The sequence below is a fragment of the Rhamphochromis sp. 'chilingali' genome (genome assembly GCF_963969265.1).
Source record: "Rhamphochromis sp. 'chilingali' genome assembly, chromosome: 6".
Taxonomy (NCBI): Eukaryota; Metazoa; Chordata; class Actinopteri; order Cichliformes; family Cichlidae; genus Rhamphochromis; species Rhamphochromis sp. 'chilingali'.
Window position 1 is genome coordinate 3,327,012 of NC_137933.1, and position 22,837 is coordinate 3,349,848.

Sequence of the window (22,837 nt, forward strand, 5' to 3'; positions counted from 1 at the left end):
TTAAATTTGGCTGATCTCACATTGAAGGTTATCCTTTTCTGCTCCACTGGACCATTTTCAGTGTGGCTGCTATTTTTACATCTCTCAGTAGAGCCCCATCATGTCCCCTTGTACTTGTGCCTCTGTGATGGGTGCCGGATTTTCCAGTGTGGCAAAAAAGTAATCCTTCAAATAAATTTTCATTTTTGGGAAGTGAAGTCAAGAGGTAGCAAATATGGTGAGTGGGCCAGTGATGATGATGCAAAGACTATAGGCCAAAAAAACAAACAAATTAAAAATTACCTGCACGGTCTCCTTCAAATGCCATCAGCCTTTACATTAGAATCCAGTACTAACAGCTTCAGTCTGGGGAACCAGACTGGGAATCCAGTATCATTGAATACTGGAAGAAAAAACTGATGAGCAGAGTCCTGTTCTTACTCTTTGCCCAGCATTTCATCTTCAAGCTTGCAAACGATTCAGCCGAACACTGCTTAGTTGTACATGTCATCACCTACAATTATCACTGGTATGAAATTCATTCTCATGACCAGTTAAAGGTTGGTGGTGAAATCAGGGTGCACAGTGCACGTCAGAGCAGAATCAAATCTTTGTGGTAGAAGATTCCGACATGTTTGAGAAATTATTATTAAAAACAGAGATCAGTCAGACTTAAGCCAAATGAAATGTTTAGATTTTCATGGCTCTCATCTTTTGATCACTCCTTGAAACACAGTAATCAAATACATTATGCGCACGAGGGAAGCTCAGTGCAGCAAAATTATTTATATGTAACAGCAGAATAAGGTGTTGTACAGTTATGAAAAGCTCTGCACTAACATGCAGTTCTTAGTTACATGGTAAGTCAGGATGTGGACTGTATTTCTCTATCCTAATGACACAGTGCTAATCACGCTGGCTGTATTAAAAAAAATACCCCAAATTCTCAACTTTCTTAACCTGTCATTAAAAAGAACTCTAATCTGGCAACATTAGGAGCGTGACATGGTATAATACCAGAGGAGCTGTGAAAGCCAGTTATAAACACTGGGAGACAAAAATCACTTTTAATAGAACAGAGTTACTAAAATACTACAAAATGCCAGATCAGACCACTGAATGTAATTATGTGAGAAATCATCACTAATGACTAGTTTACCTGTTTGGCATCTACCAAAAAATAAACAAAAATAAAAAATCTCCACATAATTACAGTAGTACTGTAATAAATCACACTGATGAATAATGATAATGATAATAATACAATATCAATAAATAAATACAGCACTTTAAGTACGAAAAACATTTCAAAGTGTGAAATAGCTTAACATATAGCCATGATAAATGTATATACTGTCCACTAATGCTATACAAACACAATTTCCAATTCAGATTTTAAGAACTTTTTTAAAATTGAATTTGATCAGGAAAAGTACACAGGGGGTAAACACTGGTTAAAAGGAACTTTCTTTGGCTAATTGTTGCGTCTATAAACCACAGAAAAAAGTGCTAAACATCTATTGTTAGGGGTTCATTTATTTATTTAATCTGACTGTACGAATGTAAGAAAATCCAGCAGTAGTTTTATGCCGAGGGCTGAGTGCTTTTAACTCTTCCTAGAATTTGTTTAGCATGTTCGCTGCATAAATAAAGCTGTACTTTAAACTGGAGTACATTGGTTTAATATGTAAACCAGAAAATACATTTTTATCTGTCTGAAAACTAACATTTTTGCAAAAAAACATAAAAACTGCCTTGTTTCAGGAATCAGTCAGACGCCTTCAGTCTCGTCTTCATAACTAAAAAAAATTGTATTACTTACATTTTCTCTGTGATTATTTGTAAAATGACTGCGTCGTGGAAAATGACCAGGTTTCTTGTTCATTGTTAAAACTGAAAATCACATTGGAAAAAAATCTTAATTTCTTATGTGATTTCAAACAGTTTGGGCACCAATAAACTGACTTCACTGTGGGATCTTTGTGCACATAAAAATAAGCCCTGATGCATAAACATCAAGTCCCTTCTGCCCTGCATGACTTTTGCCAGCTGACAGTAGATGTCTGTTTTCCTGCAGCACAGACCCTGCTGTGTGTCAGCCAGCTCAGAGGTTTTTGGAAGGATTTCTAAAATTACTTTTTCAGGGCTTTGGCAAAAACTGACTTGTGTTCAGGTGCAGTTTAGGATGGAGCGTGGAAGCAAAAGGACAGCTAAACTAAAACCTGCAGCAAAAGCGAGAATAGATAAGCTTCAAGTGGTTGAGGTGTGCGTGTGGATGTTTGTGGATTTTTAAAAAAATGTTTTGTGTGTTTGCTCAATGTATGCACCCTGTGGGATTATCACACTGTGGCAGCGGATGGTCTAATATGCCCATCTGCCAATCATTCTTACATAAGCTTACTGCTGTATGGAGAGAGAAATCCACAGAGACCCTCACAATACTTTGTGTAGTTTTTGTCATTTTTAGAATCAGTTTGAAAGAGAACATAACCCGTGGTGAGAAACATTTTCCAGTATTAACACACTGTACTCATTTATTCTTGAGTAACTTGACTGTGTAGCTGAGACTGTTAAGTATTGTCTTTAATACCAGTAAAAATCGATTGTACTGTGCAAACGTCTTGTACTACACATCATTTCTTTCTATTCGGCTTCCAAGGAGCCAGACTTTCTTGTAATGTTTAAAGTGGACTTGAGCTCAGTTTTTCATTATATATCGTTGGATTTGTCTGCTTTTCAGTCTCATTTTCAGTCCAGTCCTTGTACCTGACCATTTTCAGTGGAATGCTTGAAAAGACTTATAACTTAAGACATGAACCACTGAAAATTTCAGGCGCAGATTTTGGCAATAGCAATGTATCTATACACACATAATTTGTCATGTTGTTTCTTTCTTTATTGATATGAAAAAATGACAAAGATTGCTCGAGTTTTACCGGCATAAAACAAGAACTGTAGTGATAGTCAGTGGATCAGGTCTTATGAAGTGATGAATCAATATGAATAGACGAGAGAGGTACAGCAGAAAGTGTCTACAGCCATCTGAAAACATGGTGGAAACTCTTTCATGGTCTTTGAGCTGCATTTTAGCCAGTGGTGTTTGGGAAGTGCAGTCAGATTTCAATCTAACATGCAATACCATCTGAAAAGCATCTGATTGGTAACAGCTTGATTTTTCACTATGACAGTGATCCCAAACACAGTGCAGATGGAGTAAAAGCAGACCTGGACAGAAAAACACACAATTGCACACAGACTGCATCCCCCCAGAGCCTGGACCTTACAATTTTGAAGCAGTGTGGAATTACGATGACAGAAAGTGGAACAAAAGGCAGCAAACATCCAAAGAAGAGCTTTGAAATGTCCTTCAAGAAGCCTGGACAACTATCTGCAGACTGTTTAATGAAAGCTTGCTTAAAGAGAGTTCAGACTGTGCTAAAGAATAAAGGTGGGCAGATCAAATACGGACTTTCAAGCTAGTATAAACTATATTTTTGCTCTATGTATAATTGCACATATTTCAACAAATTGCTCCTATTTGTCATTTTCTTAGAAGAAAGAAATGATTAATTTTAGCACAATAGTGGCTTTTTACAGGCATAGGAAAGGTGATGCGATAGTGCAGCAGTGGACAAGTCGTGGTGGTCAGTTTCTCGAAGGAATTTAATGAAGTGACGACTGTTAAGTCCACTCTATTTGCTACATGATCAAGCTGCAATTTAGACTTTCAGAGGACTTCCTGGTGGATTATACAGTGCAGGAAAATTATATCCAACTTAGGGTTTTGCTTCCTTCCTGGTTTCTCTTTAGCAGTCTGACTTTTTTTCCTTTTTTGCAATCCAGGAGAAGTAACATTTGAAAGGTGACGTCACGTTAGCTTAATCCTCATAATGACACCAGAAAACCTGGTTTCCCCTTTAGGGCTGTAGCCTTGTGACTAAAATAAAATAAAATAAAATAAAATAAAACAAAACAAAACAAAACAAAATTTGGGGCCAGGTTTTGTTTGTTTGGTTGGAGGAGGTGGTAAAAGTTGGGTGTAAGTTTAAATTGGGTTAAAACAATTTATTTGTGTTTGGGTCCCTCCCACTGTACTTTTGTTTTTTTTCTGTCTTTTGACAGGAGAGACTAGCTGAAGAGACAAAGACCAGGTTTAAATGATGTCAGTAGATCCAGAGCAACAATATCATGGACGGACTTCATTTTAATAATAAGCTGAATAAAAACCTACAGGCTTTGAAAAACAGACATTTTTATTCTTGGTAAAATCTAAAGTATCTATGGAAACTGTAAAGATTGACCCGACACTCTGGTATGCTGTATGCTTGCGAGCTGTTTATTGAAGCGCCACACACATGTGGCTCTACGTTTCAGCACACACACTCTCCTCTGGTCTCCGCCTTCACTATATATAAAGGGAGAAACCTCCACCTCTCCCTCCAAGCCTCCTTGGCACCGCCCCCTCGAGCTCACCATCCCACTCCCCCCCTGCAGCTGAGCCAGGGACCACACCACCGCCACAGAAACTTAACTCTGTAAAAAAAATCTATAATAATTTGTTAACTATGATTTGGCAATTTGTTAATTTTGTCACGGCCAGGCGGATCAGCTGCACGCTGATCAGCACGCTCTATCTGTTTGTCTCTCTCTCCTCTTCTCTCTCGCCAGGGCGGAACTCACTGTGGGTTCACGCCCTCGGGTCTCATTAAGATGATCAGCATTTAAGCCAGGAGGTGACTGCTGTTCGTTGCTGGATCGTTGTCTACCACGCGTTAGTTGTGTTTCCTTTGTGCGTTGTATTTAACCCTGTCTCCCTGTCTACAGAGCTCCCTGGATTTTTCCCCCCATGTGATTCCCGAGTGGGAAGTGTTGGAGTGAGAGCCAGTGATCGTGTGTGTGGATGATATGAAGAACGCGTGCTTTTCCCTTGGACTTCCCTGGAGCCCCTTTTCCCTCACGCAGCGCTTGAGTCCTCCTCCAAACTGTAACAATAACGATCCAGCCATCATGGACTCAGTGGACTCAACCCCCACCCAGCAACCCGTCCTCACTCCGGAGGCAATTCTGGAACGCCACAAACACATGCTACAGCACATTAACCAACAGCTGGCTGCGCTCACCCAAGCCCTCGCTCAACGCATACCGTTGGTAAGCCCACCCTCACCACCTCCGTCTGTTTCTCCTCAGTTACCGGCTCCCGACCCTTCAGCGGCCGCTCCATCTGTTTCCTCCGCGCCGGCTCCCGCTGAGCCTCCGGAGCGATCGTTACCAGCGCCAGAGCCTTTCTCGGGTGAGTTCCATAAATGTGCTGGATTTTTGACCCAGATCACGTTACAATTCCGACAGTTACGAAGAACGTATGAGACTGACGGGGCCAAAATTGCCTTTATTGTTCAACTATTACGTGGGCATGCATTGAACTGGGCGCAAGCCGTTTTAAGAACAGCCCCTGAGATTTCTTACGAGGACTTCCTCACCAAGTTTAAAAGTGTTTTTGAAAGAGGCACCAGAGCAGAGGCGGCCGCCCACAGATTGTTGAATTTGAAGCAGGGAAGGCGGAGTATGGCGGAGTTTTCGGTCGAGTTCTGGACCTTGGCTGAAGAAACGGTCAAGTAAAGCAAGCAAGCAAACGGTCAATCAAGTATCGGGCAGCATGGAGGAGAGTGAACAGCCCATGCAACTGGGCCGCTCCAGACTGTCGCCCGAGGAGCGGCATCGTCGGTGGAGGGCCGGTGAGTGTTTTTATTGTGGCCACAAGGGCCATATTGCCACGGATTGCCCGTCGTGGCCAAAAGACAGCGCCCGCCAGTAGTGAGGAGTGTATGGGTGGGTGAGGTCTCCTGTTCTCAGTCTCCTCCTCGTCTGATGGTTGCAGTCACGTTAATGATTAGGCTCGAGACTCATTCTCTTGATTGGAGAAAAGAAAGTATTTCGGGGTGGGGGGAAGAATGTCACATGTCCTGTTTAAAAGCCGCCACCCCCGCCATGAACCCACCAACCAATTCAGCGATCTCCGAACCGCCAGATCTGTCCTCCGTGCCGTCTGTTTATCACGTCCTGCCACAGGTGTTTTGTAAGGATAAGGCACGCTCCCTTCCCCCTCACCAGCTGTACGACTGTGGGATTGACCTCCTCCCAGGCGCACCACTTCCGACCAGTAGGTTGTACAGCCTGTCCCAACCTGAGCGTGAGAGCATAGAGAGATACATCAATGAATCCCTTGCCGCGGGTCTCATTCGTCCCTCGTCCTCACCTGTTGCCGCCTGTTTCTTTTTTGTCACTAAGAAGGACAAGAGTTTATGGCCCTGTATCGACTATCGTGGCCTCAACGCCATCACAGTTAAAAACAAGTATCCCCTCCCTCTGCTGAGTTCCGCGTTCGAGCTTCTCCAGGGGGCCACTATCTTCTCAAAGCTGGACCTGCGCAACGCCTACCATCTGGTGAGAATAAGGGAGGGGGATGAGTGGAAAATGGCTTTCAATACTCACCTGGGCCATTTCGAATATCTTGTAATGCCTTTTGGTCTCAATAATGCACCAGCTGTGTTTCAGGCCCTCGTGAACGACGTTCTTTGGGATTTCATTGACCACTTCGTTTTCGTCTACTTGGATGACATCCTCATCTTCTCCTGCTCCGTCACTGACCACCAACGCCATGTCAGGCAAGTTTCAGCGTCTCCTTGAGAATCGTCTCTTTGTTAAAGGGGAGAAGTGTGAGTTTCATGTCTCAACTGTTTCCTTCCTGGGCCACATCATCGACCAAGGTAACCTCAAAACTGATCCCGCGAAGGTTCAAGCCGTTGTTGACTGGCCGACCCCCTCTAACCGTAAACAGCTTCAAAGCTTTCTGGGGTTTGCGAACTTCTATCGTCGCTTTATTCGCAACTACAGTAAACTTGCCCTGCCTCTGACCCGTCTCACTTCTCCCAAGGTTCCCTTCTGCTGGGATGAACCGGCCCAACAAGCATTCGTTCATCTAAAAGACCGCTTTGCCTCGGCGCCCATCCTCGTCCAACCTGACCTCAACCTGCAGTTCGTTGTAGAGGTGGACGCCTTGGACGCTGGAGTGGGTGCGGTGCTTTCCCAGCAGCAAGGTGGTAAGCTTCACCCCTGTGCCTACTTTTCACGCCTTCTCACCTCCGCAGAGAGCAACTATGATGTGGGACCTGCGCTCAAAACAAGAGCGTCCATCAACCACCCTCTGGCCTCCTCCAACCTCTGCCGACTCCGAGCCGCCCCTGGTCACACATTGCTATTGACTTCATCACTGGTCTGCTTGTCTCGTCAGGTAACTCTGTCATTCTCACCATTGTGGACCGTTTCTCCAAAGCTGCTCATTTTGTCGCCCTCCCTAAGCTTCCCACTGCTCTAGAGACCGCCCGGCTACTAACTAACCACGTTTTTCGCCTCCATGGAATCCTCTCGGACATTGTGTCAGACAGAGGACTGCAGTTTACGTCACGTGTCTGGAAGGAGTTCTGCAGTGCCCTCGGAGCTCAGGTCAGTCTCTCCTCTGGTTTCCACCCACAGACCAATGGTCAAACGGAGCGTGCCAACCAGGAGCTCGAAGCAGCTCTCCGGTGCCTGGTGTCCACTAACCAGTCAACTTGGAGCGAGCAACTGTCATGGATTGAGTATGCTCATAACAGCCTTACCTCCTCTGCCACCGGTGTGTCCCCTTTTGAGGCGTCCCTGGGCTATCAACCGCCACTCTTCCCAGTTGTCGAGCACTTTGTTCCCTCTGTCCAACAGCATCTTCGGAGGTGTCGGCGCGCCTGGAGAGTGACTCGGGCTGCCCTTCTCCGCACAGTGGAACGCAACAAGCGCCTGGTGGATCGCCACCGGACCTGCTCCCACCTACCTACACACCTGGACAAAAGGTTTGGGTGTCTACCAGATTCATCCCACTCAGGTCTGAATCCAAGAAACTGTCTCCCACTTTCATCGGTCCCTTTGAAGTCGACTCTGTGATTAACCCTTTCTCTGTCCGTCTTAAACTGCCCCGGAATATGAAAATCCATAACACCTTTCACGTGTCGCAAGTGAAGCCTTGCCTCTCTAGTCCTCTGTGCCCTCCTTCCAGGCCCCCTCCACCCGCCCGGGTCATTGATGGCCACCCGGCTTTCACCATTTCGAGACTCATGGATGTCCGGCGCCGGGGGCGCAGCCTGCAGTGACTCATGGTTTGGGAGGGCTAGGGGATGGAGGAGCGTTCTTTTTTTTTTTTTTTTTTTTTTTTTCTTTTCTTTCGCAGCCCGGTACCGGTCCATGGCCCGGGGGTTGGGGACCGCTGGTTTAAATCAAACAAACACTGCAGAAGTTAAAGATTCGCAATGAGGCTTCAAGTTGGAGATTCCAAAACAATTGGTGATTCCATGGTGGCCATCTTTGTCAAATTGTGCTTCAACAAAACAATACTACAACAGCAATAACGATCATTACAACTACACCTGTATTTCATGTACACTACATGATTCAGAGCCACAGCTTCAACCAGAAGGTAAACCAGATGGACTTTCACTACGGCACTGCACAAGAAGACACTCCTGATGGCCTCGGGTAAAAGAGTTCACCATTTAAATGCTCTGTAAATAACACCTCTGTTCATGTATCTGATTGGCTGCTAGACAGCCAACTAACTAGCGAATGTTTAGATAGGTAGATGGATAGATAAAGTCATTTCTCTCTCACACACACTCACCAATTCTCCACATAATGAGAGTCCAGTTCTAATGGAGGAGGGGTGGACTTCACTCGGAATATCATCATTCAGGCGGGGCTCGCAAGGCAAGTCGTGATTAGCTGACAATTTATTCTGGCGGGCACGATTGAGAGGAAGGGGCCCTGAAATGGTAATGTGTTTAAATGTCAGAGGAAAGGTAAGGTTCTCATCAACCCTTGGTCACCCGTCTGCTTTGAATATTCTTATTGCCATCATGTATTAGTAATGAGAGTTGAAAAGTAAGTAAAATTTAACCTTCGCTGTACCTGAGGAAACTATGAATATTAACGAGGCCTATTATGTGTACCTGATCTGAAAGAATTTTAACCCCACTCTTGGCTGGCTCACTGGCTTTCTCCTTCCTCAAGTTTTCTATTTCCATCCTGATCTCTGCCTCTTTTCCACTTTTTTTTGGTATTCTTCTCTTTCCCTTTTCAACCATCCGTCTTCCTCTTTTCCCTCCCTGTCATTCATTCAGCTCCTCTTCGTTTTTCTAGCAGCCATTTCCTCTCTCTGTCACTTACTCCATCTGCCTGGCCCTCTCACTGAGCTTTCCTCTGTCTTGCCCTTTGACTTTCCTCTTTTATGCTGTTGCTCTCTTCTCTAGTTCATCTCTTTCAGTCTCCTACTTGATTTCCATGCCTGCATCTACGAGTTCCTTGCCTTTTAATTCGTAACACTGTAGGATTCATCAACAACTCAGTATAATAGATTACTTACACATGTCTTACTTTACAGTTAGATAAATGATTTTGAATGCCTGTGTTAGAAAAACCTGAAAAGAAAAACTCTTGTTAGAAAGTGCTAAACTGACTGGGAGCAAGCCAGTTGTCATTGGGATAAACGAGCACTGTGTAGCAGCTACTGAACTTTAACTCAGCTTAGTTCACTTAGTCAGTTCACTCCTATACATAAAATACATACAGTGACATCCTTCATTAGTTAGCAGTCTCCTATTCTGAAGCCTCAACCTGAACGCATCGGTCATGTTGGTGTTTTGAAACTGGACGATCGAGGAGTGGATCTGATGGAAAAACTAAAGAACACTGTAAATGCGTACATTAATTCACATGTTGCTTGCAAGATACCATCTAAATCTTAAACAGACAAGGAAGAAAAATACATTCCAACTCATCACATACCTTCTTAAAGATGGCAGCTGACTAACACCTAGCACAAATGTGTCTCAGCAATGCTTTACTTTGTGTTAAAGACGTGATTTTGTTCATGGCACAAGGCCTACTAAATGGGATCTTACATTTTAATGTGTTTTATCAGGGATGTTACATTGATAAGATCAGTGTATTTCTTATGACCAGCTGTGGGGGCTACCAAAAAGTCCCTCTTTCTCACTTGATTTAAATCACTAAACACTATTCTCATGCAGTTATGATGTGCTAGCTTTGGATAATTTTCAATATATCGTGATATTCGTTTGATAAATTATGATCTCATTTAGACTAAAAGTGACTATGCATCATTAGGACAACAGAAGAATCCAAGGCCACGTATTCCTTTAGGACAAGTCCTTGGGTTCTCACTCGCATCCACTTCTTTCTTGTAACAACTTGTTTCATAACGTCTAAAATGGAGACAGTAAAAATGCTGAATGCAGGGTTTCAAACCTGTCATATACAGTGGGGCAAAAAAGTATTCAGTCAGCCACCGACTGTGCAAGTTCCCCCACCCAAAATGACGACAGAGGTCAGCAACCCGCACCAGAGGCACACCCCAACTGCGAGAGACAGAATGCGAAAAAAAAATCCATGAATCCACATGGTAGGACCCGCAAAGAATTCATTCGCAAACCAGGGCGGAAAACAAGCATCTGGTCACCTCAAACAAGGAAAATCTCTGGCTCTCACAGACCTGTAATGTCTTCTGTAAGAAGCTTTTCTGTCCCCCACTCGTTACCTGTATGAATGGCACCTGTTTGAACTCATCATCTGTATAAAAGACACCTGTCCACAGCCTCAAACAGTCAGACTCCAAACTCCGCCATGGCCAAGACCAAAGAGCTTTGGAAGGACACCAGGAAAAGTATTGTAGACCTGCACCAGACTGGGAAGAGTGAATCTACAATAGGAGAGTAGCTTGGTGTGAAAAAATCAACTGTGGGCGCAATCATCAGAAAATGGAAGACATACAAGACCACTGATAATCTCCCTCGATCTGGGGCTCCACGCAAGATCTCATCCCGTGGGGTCAAAATGATCATGAGAACGGTGAGCAAAGATCCCAGAACCACACGGGGGGACCTGGTGAATGACCTGCAGAGAGCTGGGACCAAAGTAACAAAGGTCACCATCAGTAACACACTACAACGGCAGGGAATCAAATCCCGCAGTGCCAGACGTGTTCCGCTGCTGAAGCCAGTGCATGTCCAGGCCCATCTGAAGTTTGCCAGAGAGCACATGGATGATACAGCAGAGGATTGGGAGAATGTCATGTGGTCAGATGAAACCAAAGTAGAACTTTTTGGTATAAACTCAACTCGTCGTGTTTGGAGGAAGACGAATACTGAGTTGCATCCCAAGAACACCATACCTACTGTGAAGCATGGGGGTGGAAACATCATGCTATGGGGCTGTTTTTCTGCCAAGGGGACAGGACGACTGATCCGTGTTAAGGACAGAATGAATGGGGCCATGTATCGTGAGATTTTGAGCCAAAACCTCCTTCCATCAGTGAGAACTTTGAAGATGAAACGAGGCTGGGTCTTCCAACATGACAATGATCCAAAACACACCGCCCGGGCAACAAAGGAGTGGCTCCGTAAGAAGCATTTGAAAGTCCTGGAGTGGCCTAGCCAGTCTCCAGACCTCAACCCCATAGAAAATCTGTGGCGGGAGTTGAAAGTCCGTGTTGCTCGGCGACAGCCCCAAAACATCACTGCTCTCGTGAAGATCTGCATGGAGGAATGGGCCAAAATACCAGCTACTGTGTGTGCAAACCTGGTAAAGACCTATAGTAAACGTTTGACCTCTGTTATTGCCAACAAAGGTTATGTTACAAAGTATTGAGTTGTATTTTTGTTATTGACCAAATACTTATTTTCCACCCTGATTCACGAACAAACTCCCCACAAATCCCACCATGTGGACTCATGGACCCTTCCCTCCACATTCTGTCTCTCACAGCTGAAGTGCACCTCCGGCGCAAATCACCGACCTCTGATGGAGGAGCGTTCTTGGATCCCGCGGCCCTCCTGGATCGGAATATGGTGCGGGCGTTCTATGTGGCTCACCCTGACAAGCCTGGGGGTCGCCGGGAGGCTCCCGTCGGGGGAGGGGGGTACTGTCACGGCCAGGCGGATCAGCTGCACACTGATCAGCACGCTCTGTTTGTCTCTCTCTCCTCTTCTCTCTCGCCGGGGCGGGAGAGAATGCATGCGTTCTAGCAAATGTGGTATGCAGGGTAGCTTCAGCCACACAACTAATGCTGATCACAAACTGAATCTGAATGTATGGTATGAAAATGAAAATGATTGTCAAGAATCCATTTCTAAGAAAATGCTGCCAAGCTCCCAAATTATACAAGAAATGAACTGAAAATCAGGCAATCAGCAACAGGTTTGATGGAGTGATTAATCCAGATGGAATTATCGATTAAAATCATCTACAGTTGTGTTTTGTGGATGTTTCAGCCAGTGTTGTTGGGGATCTTGAGAAAATTGATGATGATCAGATGTTGATTCACATCCAGTAACATTATTAAAAATGTCTCATGGCAACATCTTCATTAGTCAGTATGAAAGTGGTGCCAAATACCGTGCTGTAGGTGTGATTGCTGTCAACGTGAATTATAATCTAACCAAATCTTTGTTTATCCTTTGCCAGCAGTTTCAGGGTTCCTTCAATGCACTGCTACCCCTGGAAGATGATTAGCATGGTCGCTTCTGTGTCTAGCTTCATGTTTCTCAGAATAGAATCACCAATAACCAGTATAACCACTGATGACAGTGTTTGCCTTGGCAGGTGTGCCACAGAGTGGGGTATTCCAGGGTCTTCTGTTTAGAGCTACACTTTCTCGGTCACCCAGCCAGGCTGATTTCCCCAATCTGCTGGGGAACAGCTAATGGTGGCTATGCCCACACGACTACAGGGGTCTAGCTAACTAAAGGCTATTCCAGAGCTACGTTTTTTGTACAGGTATCAATATTACTAAAGCAGGTTAAGGAACATCTAGACATTTGACACATCTAACAGGTAAATATGGGAAGGGTGAATAAAGAACCCAAGCTAGTAGTGATTCATTTAACAATTAAGCTAATAGCTATGCCAAGCTAGTTGTTATGTACAGGTTTATAATTAAACAAGCCTCACAGATTAACCTGCAGAAAAACACTAAAAACACTAACGTGCAGTGATCCGTATGGGTGACTACGTCATTTTTTTTAAACGTCTTTTTATAAGATGGAAATGTGTCAGTTGTTTGAAATAATCACATTTTAAATGCTTTTGTCATTTAATGTCAGTTAATACTTTACCTTTGTGCTAAATATTTTAAAACACTGTGTCAGATAAACTATGTGACTTTGACCATTTCAGGGTCTTGGGCCTTTGTTTCTATTCACTTGCCCCAGTTGTTAGTCAAGCTTCAACAATGCAGCGAAGTATGGAGAAAAATGACGTAACACAGTGGTAGATTTGTGTAGCTGAACTGTTACATCATCTGCACCGAGTAAGCAAGAAAATCTGTAAAAGCCACAGGGCTGATTGTGAATCTAACACACACACACACACACACACACACACACACACACACACACACACACACACACACACACACACACACACACACACACACACACACACACACACACACACACACGCACACAGTCTCTGTGATCAACATTAAAATGCACTAAATCTGCATATAGCCAGCAAGCGACTCAACATGATACAAGCTGTGCCAGACAAAAGAGGGAGAGCTGGGCTCTGAATGGGCTCCAAGTGTGTGTGTGTGTGTTTTAAGTCAAAGAACTTGGGATTAGAGGTTAAGGGAGTAAAACATGGGAATCAAGGATGTGAGTAAAGGATGGAAGCAAAAGATGGGAAGAGTGGGTGTGGCACCAACCTCTGCAGCAGGCTGAACCCATGGTATCCAATCCAGTTGTCCCATCCCAAAGTCCACAGCTCAAGTGTCCCCCAGGAGTTGAAAACAGATAAATACACACCCGAAATCTGAGGCTGACTGACTGGCCAATCCTAGCTACCACTCATAGATGTAGCTGAGCGCTTAAGGTTGAGTAAGAAATGGTGTGAATGAAGGGGAAGAGGGAGGGCGTGGTGGGGAGGTAGCAGATGTCAACAGTGCTGAGGTTCTTTGTTAGTAATCCCGCTTCGCTGCCGTGTTTCATTTAGACCTTCACCGGGTCGCTGCTGTGCTCAGGCTGCTCACTGATGGGTGGCATCCATGAGAAGAGGTCAACAATTGCAGGATTACATCTTTAGATTAGATTAGATTTCTCTCTCTCTCCATTCATCTGCCTCTCAACCTCATTTTCCCCTGTTCTCTGTTGTATTTTTATTTATTTATTTTTTGGTTTGTTTGTTCATCTTTTCTCATTTTCTCTAAGGCCCGTTAATCCCTGAGCTATCTGCGCTCTGCACAAACTACTCTAAAGACCAGAGTCACTATCCAAGTGATGCTTAGTGCTCATTTCAGTTGTTGATTTAACCTCATAGCATTCACCCCGTCACCACAACTGTACAGGGTTTGGGTTTTGCTTTAACCAGAGAAACAGTTTCAGAAACTAAAACAAGCTACATTTTTAAAAAAAATTTCAGCTTGGGTGTTCCAAACAGGCAAAAACTCGATCAAAGAAGAGACATTGCAGATTAAGATACGATTAAATATATGTTGAAGCTGTAAATGATTTGTGGTTGTTTGCTTCACTTGAAAAGTGAAAATGTCACTTTATCAGGTGTTAAACTGAAGCAGAGTCTGTTGCTTTCACCAATCTGCCGCTCCAGCGTGGCAACTAAGCAACAAAGGTAATAAATAGATAGAGAGATGGCAAGATGGAAAAAAAAACATGGAATTTGTTCAAAAAATACTTCTTATCATGTTTGAATGTTCGTGAAAAATTGTTCTCATCTTTCTCACCTCCCTCACACACACACACACACACACACACACACACACACACACACACACACACACACACACACACACACACACACACACACACACACACACACAGATGGAGAAATAATGCTATGCCTTTTACACTACATATCTCTATGAAGCCATTTTATGTAATTCCACCTTATCAAGCATTCCAGGCTAAGGATCGCTGCTATATTTGGGTTTGCACAAAGTGAAGGCTCACTCAGCTTTAATATTTTATGTGTGAAAGCACATCGACATTCACTTATGTTGGAATAAATCATTTCCAAAATCAATGTGACAGCAGCGGCTTATTGTGCTGTGACAGTGCATGTAAATATGAACAATACATTGTTTTCTGTTATAGTAAACTATTTGTACATGTCAGATCATGCTGGGGTCATCACTGGTCCAGCTTTTGAGTTTGTTATAGACTTTTGGTTTGAGTTAACTTATGTTCTGCTGCTGTTTCGGTTAATCTTGAGGTCCTTTTTTCCTTTGCCTCTCAGTTTTCATTATTTATTTTCGTACTTTTTGATTTCTTGTTTTATTATGTGAGTGCCCCTCTTGTGTCCTGTCTGTCCCAGTCTTGTCTCTGTGTTGTCCTTTGTCTCTCTGGTCATGCTCCCGTGTCTGTCTGGTCTCTCTGTGTCCTGTTTTGGTGGCTCTCTACGTTCCCTGTCTTGTCTAGTTAATATGTTTGTAGTCCTGTCCCTGTGCTTATCTCTCTGTGTTGTGTCCCTTTGTCTCCCAGTCTGTCCAGTCTCCATGTTTGTTTATCCCAGTTCCAGTCTGTAAAACGCGTGTTAGTCTGAGAGCTCTGGTTCTTCTTCCCAGTGGTGTGGTTAATTTGTGTTAGTGATGTCAACACAGTAACACACACTCCAGAGCAGTTCGTTTATGGTGTGAATCCGACCTCAACCCTAACCAATTATAGAGCTGCTTTTCTTCTAAATGTGGCGAGGTACTCTAGATGTGCAAAGGTCTGCACGAGCTAGCAGCTAGCCATGAAAACAACGTAATTTCTCGGTGCTCTCCAAAAGTCCAGGATACACCACCTGTGTTTACTTTTGTTGCTGTCAACCGAGACACATCTGGTCAGTGAGCGGGCTGAACATTCTCACATGGTTTGTAGTGACACATTGTGTCTCTGCTTCCCTTAGTCGCCCTCCTGCGTCTCCCTCTGTTCTTTGTTGTGTTGTCCCTCATGGTGTGTGTAGTCTCTGTCTGGTTGACCCTGCCCGGCTTTACCTGTTGTGTTTTGCTGCCTTTTTACCAGCAATAAAGCAGTGGTCTTTGGTTTTATAGTCTTTCTGCTGAGTCCTGCATTCCCGGTCCACTCCCTGCCTGTCACTGTCATGTCTTGGACTCTTGCCTCAAAAGGCGTTCAGTGTGAGGATTTTATCCAATACTAATGACTTAATATGCTCACTCCAGTAAATCATGAAATTTCCCCTTTTAAACTCCTGCAAACAAGCAGAGGCTGGTTACAGTCTTTTGTATCTTTTCAGATGTTTAAAGGGAAGCAGTTTTTCCTCTAAACCTCTTAGGCGGCTGGTGGGCCTTTGGAAGTCTTGTGACTCTAGACTGGCAAACTAAGACTACAGTTCTCAAGCTGCATGCACACTGGAACAGATTTTCTTGTCACACATTGCTTGAAAACTGACGGCTGGACATTTGAGGCTCTATTTGTCTACGTAACATTCTAATGTATTCACTACAAGATTATATGTCAAACGGCAATATTCTTCCCTCTCATTAGTAGTCGCTTGTCTCAAGTTGAGAAAAGTTTATAGAATAGAATAGAATAGAGTAGAATACGCCTTTATTGTCATTGTACGTGTATAACGAAACTGTGGGTGCTCCACACCAACTGTGCTGGAATAAAATATAAATAGTAGACAGCAGGAATAAATAGCAAACATGAGAAATACAGTGGGGCAAAAAAGTATTTAGTCAGCCACCGATTGTGCAAGTTCCCCCACCTAAAATGATGACAGAGGTCAGTAATTTGCACCAGAGGTACACTTCAACTGTGAGAGACAGAATGTGAAAAAAAAATCCATGAATCCACATGGTAGGATTTGTAAAGAATTTATTCGTAAATCAGGGTGGAAAATAAGTATTTGGTCACCTCAAACAAGGAAAATCTCTGGCTCTCACAGACCTGTAACGTCTTCTGTAAGAAGCTTTTCTGTCCCCCACTCGTTACCTGTATGAATGGCACCTGTTTGAACTCATCATCTGTATAAAAGACACCTGTCCACAGCCTCAAACAGTCAGACTCCAAACTTCGCCATGGCCAAGACCAAAGAGCTTTGGAAGGACACCAGGAAAAGTATTGTAGACCTGCACCAGACTGGGAAGAGTGAATCTACAATAGGCAAGCAGCTTGGTGTGAAAAAATCAACTGTGGGAGCAATCATCAGAAAATGGAAGACATACAAGACCACTGATAATCTCCCTCGATCTGGGGCTCCACGCAAGATCTCATCCCGTGGGGTCAAAATGATCATGAGAACGGTGAGCAAAGATCCCAGAACCACACGGGGGGACCTGGTGAATGACCTGCAGAGAGCTGGGACCAAAGTAACAAAGGTCACCATCAGCAACACACTACAACGGCAGGGAATCAAATCCCGCAGTGCCAGACGTGTTCCGCTGCTGAAGCCAGTGCATGTCCAGGCCCGTCTGAAGTTTGCCAGAGAGCACATGGATGATACAGCAGAGGATTGGGAGAATGTCATGTGGTCAGATGAAACCAAAGTAGAACTTTTTGGTATAAACTCAACTCGTCGTGTTTGGAGGAAGAAGAATACTGCCTATACCAGTCTTTTTGGGTATGGGAATGATGACAGAGGCTTTCAGACAGGTGAGAGCGGTGGCATGAGTCAGGGAGAGGTTGAACAGCCTGGTGAGGATCCCTGCCAGCTGTTCAAAGCAGGCTTTAACCACAGCTCCTGGGAGGCCGTCAGGGCCAGCAGCGCTCCTAGGGTTCACCGCTCTCATTGTTTTCACCAACTTCCCATCTCCAGCAGTTATTTAACATGTCGATGAGTGTGATTCATTTTCTGCGGTTTCTGGTCACCTCATTGCTACAAATCCTCTCCAGCGTGAACACAGCTTCAGGCTGTTACTCCCAGTGTTTTGTAGTAGGTTTGGTGAAGTCTACATTTTACTGTGGCTATAATTTACCTATTTCTGCTTCTTTTGCAAAGGTTTATTTAAATATTTAACACAAACTCTACGTTTATGTTTGAGTTATTTTGAGTTATTAGTCTTTTGATTATTTACTTGTTTAGTTTTTTTTTGCATGATTTTTCATTTCACTATAATAAACTGTGATAGTACCGTATTTGCTAATAAAATAAACTGGACACATCATCTTGACTTTGAATGTAAAGCTTATAATATTTGGATTAATATTAGCAATTTAAATCTGATACAGAAATGATGTCGTCTTTGTTTCTATAAAATTAAAAAAGCATGTTTGTTTGCATTCAGAGACAGCATGTGCTGTAGCGGATGGTTTATTACGAGGATGCTTTTAGTGGGATTTTCACTCACTCTTTGTGGGAGAAAACTGTAGGCATAGCATTTGGGTTTTAGATGTTGCTATTAACCAGCAGCTCTTTTGAGCTCCATTAGTGGTCTAAATGCATCAGTTAGCTGAAGTACCGTACAAAGACAGCAAATCTGTAGCAATTACACCGCTATAGACACAGAGTAATGCCAGCAATGGAATTGATTTCAAAATCCTGCTCCTCACATACAAGTTCTTGAATAATCAGGCCCCATCTTATCTTAATGACCTTGTAGTACCATATCACCCTATTAGAGCACTTCGCTCTCGCTCTGCAGGCCTACTTGTTGTTCCTAGAGTATTTAAAAGTAGAATAGGAGGCAGAGCCTTCAGTTTTCAGGCCCCTCTTCTGTGGAACCAGCTTCCAGTTTGGATTCAGGAGACAGACACTATCTCTACTTTCAAGATTAGGCTTCAAACTTTGCTTTTTGCTAAAGCATATAGTTAGGGCTGGACCAGGTGACCCTGAATCCTCCCTTAGTTATGCTGCAATAGATGTAGGCTGCTGGGGATTCCCATGATGCATTGAGTTTTTCCTTTCCAGTCACCTTTCTCACTCACTATGTATTAATAGACCTCTCTGCATCGAATCATATCTGTTATTAACCTCTGTCTCTCTTCCACAGCATGTCTTTATCCTGTCTTCCTTCTCTCACCCCAACCAATCACAGCAGATGGCCCCGCCCCTCCCTGAGCCTGGTTCTGCCGGAGGTTTCTTCCTGTTAAAAGGGAGTTTTTCCTTCCCACTGTTGCCAAACTGCTTGCTCATAGGGGGTCATATGATTGTTGGGTTTTTTGCTGTATGTATTATTGTAGTGTCTACCTTACAACCTTATGTTGTGATTTGGCGCTGTATAAATAATATTGAATTGAATCTTAGAATAGTAAATATATATAAAATAAAGAAATCTTACAAGCTAAAATAATCACAATCAGAGTAAAATAAAAGTTAAACCCATATACCGGGTTTATCAAATGATAGCACACAGATTATTTAACACCTCTAAACTGACCAGATTTGATCCAGGAAAAGCTTCCCTGGACCAAAGTATTGATCCTTTGTGTTGGCTCAAACAGCCCTGGATTGTCCAGACATAAACGTACACTTTCATCCCTTTGGCAGTCATCTTGTAATCCAGTGGAAGGGATTATTGCAATAAGTCATTTAGGAGGATCTAACCAAATGTGAGGATTTGAAATGTATCCCAAGAGAGATTCGGGAATATGCACTTGGTGACTGAAGAAAAATAGATGCGGTTGGACTGAGGAGAAGAAAATATGCTTCTTTGTTACTCACCTATATCAGACTCTTTGTGGTTCTTGATGAGCTCAGCAAGCTCAAAGTTTCCAGCAATAATGGCAACCTAGTGAGAGAAACAGCCAAGCACAGACACGACAGAGAGTGAGTGTGAGACGGAGAAAAAGAAACACAAGAATTTACACGTGGATTTTTTTAAAACAAAAGTAGCCTTTTGTGAACTGCTCTGAGAAACAAATCGTGAAAATGAAGCAACTACATGACGATAAACTAACTGACATTTTGGTCCTTTGTGAAAAAAAGCAATGCAAATTAGCCATATGGTGTGATCTTAGGAGCTTTCTGATTGGTTAATGTTTTCTTTCCTTTCTTTTCCATTTGAAAGACAGATAAATAGTTCATTTATAAATATATATTCATTATCCTTCTTTTTACTCTCCAATAAATTATCAAGTAATAAATTACTTTATTAATGACTAAACATAAGAATGCTTTCTTTCACTCCTGGCCTTCCATGCAACATGAGGCTCTTACAGAATAATTCACAAGGGAACCACAAATGATTGTCTCTAAAAGCAAGAACACATAACAGAAGAAAATTACAAAAGTGCAAGCAGGAAAAAGCGTTAATCACAATAATGAGAGTCTTTTTTTCCCTTCAAATTGGTAAGATCAAGCTGGAGAAGCCTGGAATCTACTTACCTATTACACACATACACTGATCAGACATAACATTGTGTCCATTGAAAGGAAATAACACCGATTACCTGTTTATTATGTCACCTGTAAGTAGTTAGGGTACACACGGAGCAAGTGAAGAGCTGTTCCCAAAGTTGATGTGTTAGAAGGAGGAAAACTGGGCAAGTTTGAGTTTGAGATGGCTAGACGACTAGATCAGAAAAGTGCAGATCTGTGGAGTGGTCCCAGTCTGCAGTGGATAGCATCTATAAAAAGTGGTCCAAGGAAGGAACAATGGTGAACCAGTGGCAGGGTCAAGGCTTGCTGATGCATGTGGTGAGCAAAGGCTTCCTGTGTGGTCGGATAAAACAGATGAGCAACTGTGGCTCAAACTGCCTCAAAGTTAAAGCTCGTTCTGATAGAAAGGTATGAGAAATCACTGTGGATTGGGGCTGCATAGCCGCAGCGCGGTCGGGGTGCCCATGCGACCGCACTCCATTGCTGAAAGCACCAACAATGGGAGCATCACATGTGAGCATCAGGACTGGACCATGGGGCAATGGAAGAAGGTGGCCTACTCTGATGAACCACGTTTTCTTTTACATTTTTTGGCTGGCCAGATGCATGTGCGTCACTTACCTTGGGAACACCTGGCACCAGGATGCTCTGTTGGGAAATCTTGGGTCCTGCCATCTATGTGGACGTTACTTTGACACATAACATCTGCGTAAGCATTGTTGAAGACCATGTTGATCCTTTCACTGGAAAGGTATTCCCTGATGGCAGGATAATGTATCCTGCCACAAAGCAAAAATACTTAGGCGATGGTTTGAAGAGTACAGGGTGGGCCATTTATATGGATACACCGTAATAACATGGGAATGGTTGGTGATATTAAAGTCCTGTTTGTGGCACATTAGTATATGTGAGGGGGCAAACTCCTCAAGATGGGTGGTGACCATGGTGGCCATTTAGAAGTCGGCCATCTTGGATCCAACTTTTGTTTTTTCAATAGGAAGAGGGCCATGTGACACATCAAACTTATTGGTAATGTCACAAGAAAAACAATGGTGTGCTTGGTTTCAACGTAACTTTATTCTTTCATGAATTATTTACAAGTTTCTCTTTGTTCACAGCCACTGACATGTCGAAGAGGTTAACACGTGAGGAGCGGATGGAAATTGTGTTGATATCTAGTGAATGCAGTAACCGGGTCATTGCAGCAGATTTCAATGCAAGACACCCAACGAGACCACCCATCTCCCATGCTACAGTCAGCAAACTGCTTGCTAAGTTTCGTGAAACTGGTTCAGTGTTGGATTTGCCAAAATGTGGACGCAAGAAAACTGTCACTAATGAAGAAACATCAGTGGCTGTCCTAGCTTCATTCGGCAAGAGCCCACAGCGTAGCACTCGCCGCATGTCACTGGAGAGTGGCATTAGTCGAACATCCCTTCAGCGGATATTAGCTACTCACAAATGGCACCCTTACAAACTCCAGCTACTGCAGCATCTCAACGAGGATGACCCAGATCGGCGCACAGAATTTGCAGAATGGGCAAAACACTTTTATGTGAATGGTGACGTTAACAAACAAAACCACCGCTATTGGTCTGACACTAACCCACATTGGATGGATCCCTCCAAGACTGTTGGAACAACAAAAGTGATGGTTTGGTGTGGTATATGGGGTACAACGATAGTGGGTCCATTCTTCATCAATGGAAACCTTAAGGCCACTGGATATTTGAAATTGCTACATGATGATGTGTTTCCCTCTTTATGCACTGAAGCTGGCACGTTCCCTGAGTTTTTCCAGCAAGATGGTGCACCACCACATTATGGGTGCCAGGTCCGAGCTTTCCTAGATGAACAGTTTCCTGGAAAGTGGATTGGTCGTCGTGGGCCAGTTAAATGGCCCCCAAGGTCTCCCGATCTGACCCCCTTAGACTTTTGTCTTTGGGGTCATCTGAAGGCAATTGTCTATGGTGTGAAGATACGAGATGTGCAGCACCTGAAACTATGGATACTGGATGCCTGTGCTGGCATTTCTCCTGCGGTGTTGCTATCAGTGTGTGAAGAGTGGGAGAAGAGGGTTGCATTGACAATCCATCACAATGGGCAGCACATTGAACACATTTTATAAGTGGTCAGAAACTTGTACCAAGCACACCATTGTTTTTCTTGTGACATTACCAATAACTTGTGTCACATGGCCCTCTTCCTATTGAAAAAACAAAAGTTGTATTCAAGATAGCCGACTTCTAAATGGCCACCATGGTCACCACCCATCTTGAGGAGTTTGCCCCCTCACATATACTAATGTGCCACAAACAGGACTTTAATATCACCAACCATTCCCATGTTATTACGGTGTATCCATATAAATGGCCCACCCTGTACAACAATGAGTTTGAGATGTTGACTTGACCTCCAAATTCCTCAGATCTCAATTTAATTGAGCATCAGATACCAGAGCACACCTTTAGTGGAGGTCTAGTGG

General features: G+C 43.5%; 1 protein-coding gene across 1 annotated transcript in view; it reads right to left on the reverse strand.

Moving 5' to 3' along the window:
• LOC308397835 (SH3 and multiple ankyrin repeat domains protein 2-like) overlaps positions 1 to 22,837 on the reverse strand; it is a 320,516-nt gene that overhangs the window by 132,316 nt on the left and 165,363 nt on the right. Inside the window, exon 10 of the mRNA XM_080884021.1 lies at positions 19,696 to 19,762. Within this exon, the coding sequence (XP_080740147.1) occupies positions 19,696 to 19,762 (67 nt within the window). The remainder of the gene's footprint in view (positions 1 to 19,695; positions 19,763 to 22,837) is intronic.